Source organism: Zeus faber (assembly GCF_960531495.2).
Source record: "Zeus faber genome assembly, chromosome: 1".
NCBI lineage: Eukaryota > Metazoa > Chordata > Actinopteri > Zeiformes > Zeidae > Zeus > Zeus faber.
In genome coordinates, this window is record NC_137193.1 from 56093344 (window position 1) to 56097924 (window position 4581).

General features: G+C 43.2%; 1 protein-coding gene across 1 annotated transcript; it reads right to left on the minus strand.

Annotated features, from left to right (window-relative positions):
- Positions 1 to 437: 437 nt before the first annotated feature.
- Positions 438 to 3255, minus strand: znf644b (zinc finger protein 644b; the record flags this gene model as incomplete). The annotated part of the gene is given in 4 exon segments (XM_079997668.1): positions 438 to 1001; positions 1003 to 1068; positions 2739 to 2937; positions 3038 to 3255. Coding segments are annotated over 4 exon segments (1047 nt in total).
- Between the last annotated feature and the right edge of the window lie 1326 nt (positions 3256 to 4581).

The following is a 4581-nucleotide window of genomic DNA, read 5'->3' on the forward strand; positions in this document are numbered from 1 at the left end:
GTTATGGTTTTGTGCTCGCACCGTCTTCATCTTCAGGGTCATTTTCCTCATTAAAAAGCTTTCCCCGCTGTGCTATTAATAAGTTGCAGTGCATCTAAATCAGTGTTCCTGGAGTAATCTTTGAATTGCTCCAGAGAATATTGCAAATCGAGCTTGGTGCACAAAGAAAGATGTGTGCTGGTAATTTCAACATAATTACGAGCACAAAAAGGTTTGTTTGTGTAATTTAACCTGTTGTGTAATGTACATTTTTCTTCGGAGCCCGGCATGCCTGTCGTACTGTAAGTGTATTCTGTTTCCTCTTTCTTTGGCTCATTGCTATAGGCAACACCACAGTATTTTCCTCCAGCCCAATCCATTTCCAATGGCGTGGCCCCTTTTCAAGATACGACAGCTCTTCAGGAGAATCCAATCTGTTCACTTCGGAACCATCACAATCATCCTCGAAGATCCATGACACCTCTCTGTTTAAGTCCTCCAGAAGATTTTGGTGCCGTTGCCTTATTTATCAAAGGTCGGCTAATGTGCACTAGCTCTGAACTGTCGACTGACAGTGTGGAATAGGGCAGTTTAGACTCATTCTCTTCAGAATCAGGCGGTGGCGTGTTGGCACCTGGCAGTGTGTTCAGTGTTTTTAGGACAAGTCCTGCTGTGTTCTTCCAAGCGTCTGATTGAAGCTCACCAGGTGGCGGCAACACCTGAGGGCGCGTGTCCTTCTCTGGTTGCCACACAGCATCCAGGACATTGTTGGATAAAATACTGCCTTTGTTCAGGACACAGCGCACCTCTGAGGTGGGGTGTGAACCAGGTCCATTAACAAGTGCTCCTGAAGGCAATGAATTGCCTGCATGGGGAACAGCGGGGACACTGCTGTATACAAATGGATTGGGCTGGGCCCCATTTAAAGGGTTTTCGTGTTCATCTGAGGACAGACCTGCGGCATTGTTCTTCGGGGAGGATGTGTGACTCGGTAATGGCTCCTGAGTGGGACCTGGGCTGTCAAGACACTGATTCCACGTCTTTGTCCTCTTGTGCATTTGACTTTGGATTAAACATAGCAGCTACTTTCTACAGTGCGAACAAAGAAGATCCCAATAACATCAGACATGTTCTTTATATCAAATCATGTTCAGAATTAAATATAAAAAACGAGCCTAAAAAGTTATATCAAGGGATTTTTTTAATTAAAATATAGGCAAGTGAGAAATGGGGAATAAAGAAAAATGTTACACATGCAATAAAAACTTGCATTTACTTTTCTATCCCCACACTGCCACTGACCTGCCTTTAAAATGTAGTTGTGGTATTTTACTACTGCTCCGTTAACATGAGAGCGGTATATTTTTTTTTTCCGTGCTGCATTATGATTTTCCAACACCTTCTTTCGCCACCTCTATTCACAACAAACCCTGCTGTTAGCCCTGAATACCCTGGCGCGGATGCTTAATTATGTGAGGACGCCTCTGGGATCCAGCCCTCCTGCCTCTCCCCCCTAAAGTTCTCAGATGTCTGCTAAAATTGACCAATTTCCATGGGAACAAAGTACACTTCCAATGAGATCATATTCTGTCTTATCACTCTATGATGGTGCCAACACAGATCCCAGCATGACAATGTTGTTACTTGAATCCTGACAAATTGGCAGGCACACACACACACACACACACACACACACACACACACACACACACACACACACACACACACACACACACACACACACACACACACACGCTCCGCCTTAAACATACACACCAACACACAGAGAGGCGTACATATGCGTGCAATAGCACACACACATAAGCCCTTAAAATTCTGTTGGCACAAATTATCTGATTCAACGGTTACAACTTTATTTATTATTTTAAATACCTTAATAACTAGCTACATCAGCATTGAAGGTTAATATGGCAACGCAAGATGTGTATTTTACATATTAAAGGTTGATTTAGTCTATAATGTATGCTCAGTGGATTTGACATCCAGCGCTGGTTGCTCTCTACAGGAAGCTGTGTTGCTAACAAAGTGGTAAATTCAGTGTTAATGAGTGGCTTCACTGTTACCACCTCAGAGGTAAAACCTTCCGAGCTCCATATTCTCCCCATCTGTTGTGGTGTTGGGGGTTCGTGGGGAGAACAGACGCTCTACGTTTAAAAAACGAACTTCACCGCTTCACCCCCCCCCCCCCCCCAAAAAAAAAAACAGCAGGGGCGGCAAAGCTATCAAAATATCTGGGCTCGAAATTTACAAGCCTCATTAGCAGCCACCTCACACAACCCAGTTCCGTCTCTAACGAAGAGGGAGAAATGCAATTTTAAAAAATGCATTTGCTTCTATTTACTTCATTTAGTCAATGTTAAAAGGCTGACTTTGCCTTGCCTGGAGATATTTACAGGGATTACAAGCTTTAATACATTTAAGCTGTATGCACGGATCGATGTGCTGTGAGCCTTCCCTAACCCTTGCTGGTATTTTCCTCAAGACATGTGCTGTGTTCTAAAGCTCGGTGAGCAAGATTAAGCAGCGGCATCATTGTCTGCCCCTGAGCTGCTGAGCGCTCCCTGTAATTCCTCTCTCATGAACAGGGGTCTTTCTTCCTCTTTTCCCCCATCTGTACCTGCAGTAACACTCTCATTGCACCTCATCCCCAGGTTACCAGAGAGGAAAAAAAACAGGTGATAATTACATATTATCATAATTATTCTGTAGGCCCTTTCTCTTGTATGTTTCAGCCAAACGCGTTTTTCACCTTCGATCAACAGCAATATGGGACGTTGGCATGTCGAAGGAGCTAACGTGATCTCACGCAAGGCGCTGTGGTAACTCAGTTGGGATGCATTGCCATATGGGTCGCACCACGAGCACGAGTCTCTATCACACGTCTTTTCTCTTCCTTCCTTAAAGTTGTTTTCCGAGCACAGCCATAGAAATACCAAACTAAGACAAGAACAAAATGTTGAAGAGTTGCTAGAACATCAGGGGACCCTGAGTAAAAGTAAAGTAAAACACAGTGCAAAGGCTATGCACTATATGGTACAGAACTGGTGGAGGGAGGTTTTGGTATTGAAGGCCTGTCCAAGGAGAATCCCCGCTTCCCTTTCCAGGATCCAGCGCTTGGACGCAGTGCTTTCCGTGACCGGTCACCCAGACCCATTTCGGCTGCCGGAGCGATGACTGCTCCAGCAGCAGCCTCCGCTCCGTATTCAAAACCGAGTGGAGCCACGGCACCTCGAGTGCCAATACAACACGCGGCATGATGCACGACTAATGAGATCTATTGATTTGTTTGACAGAAAGTGAATTTATGAAGTCGACTGTAGTGCGAGGGTATCAAAGCGCAGCTCAACAAAAACACAGAAAGATTAATCTTGACACCAGTAATCTCAAAATGAGCCTGTTCTCTCAATGTCACAGTGGGAAAAAAACAACAACAGTGCCATTGTTTGGATCCCCCCCAATCCCCTTGGTGTCCGAGTTTCGCAGTTGCTCGCAAGCTGGCAGAGATCAGAGAGGTCGGAAGAAATTACCAGTACACCACCACGAGCCTAAACAGTCTTCACGGCGATTTTCTTAAGGAAACTGCATGGACGCCAAAAAAAATCAACAAAAAACACTCAATATTGTTTAAGTTTGCACATGACAATAGGGATGTTGGTGTCAGATAATATCTTTGACTGGATTACATGCTCTTTTATCCCCCTGAATTCTTGTCACCCAAAGGTCATTTCCATAATAATGGTCTCCATGTCCCCTAATGGGATTTCTTGGCTGTGATTATGTATGCTGGTGTCTTGAGCAGACACCATCAGCCCTGTCGTCCTGTATTGTGCAAATGTAATTACACAAAGCCTTTGATAACTAAACAATGTAATTTACTGCTCGAATAACAAGACATAGTGGATTTATTTGACTCAAATGTTGCCACCAACGGAACAGTATGAGTGCATTGTGTATCTTACAGACAAAGAAAGCTAAAGCATAATTTCTTTTAAAATTCCTTTTTAATAGGAAACACTATACATTACTGTTACTCAGTACTATTATATTCGCTAATATTCTAGAGAACATTTCAGAACAGGGGAATATGTTGAAGCTATTTATGATTTGTGGTGTATATCAGTTTTAACCTGCTATTAGTGACCTTATCAGGCCACAATAAAACCACCAAAATGATAAAGAGAGAGCGAGACCCTTTACAATTACCAGTTCTGTGTCTGGATACTACGACAGTGAGAAAAAATGTACTGAAATAAGAACTGCAATATTAGTAATTAGTAGGAGTTACAACAGTGGCAGTCATTGCAATTTCTGGGAGCGTGATTAACTGAAAATAATTCAAATATCACAATTAAACGGTCAAATTAAAAGGTTGAAGGTCAAATGGGGCTATAACCCGCAGCTTTTGAAAACACCCAAAGTTACAGGAGGTGTGACACATTTGAAGGCAGGAGTCGAAAGGTCATTTTGACTATCAACACGGGAATCGTGGAAATGACACAGAACAGGAGCATCCTTGAGCTGCGAGGAATCACAAAATGTGTTTCCCCGTTGAGCTTTAGGAGCAATATAAACACTAAATTC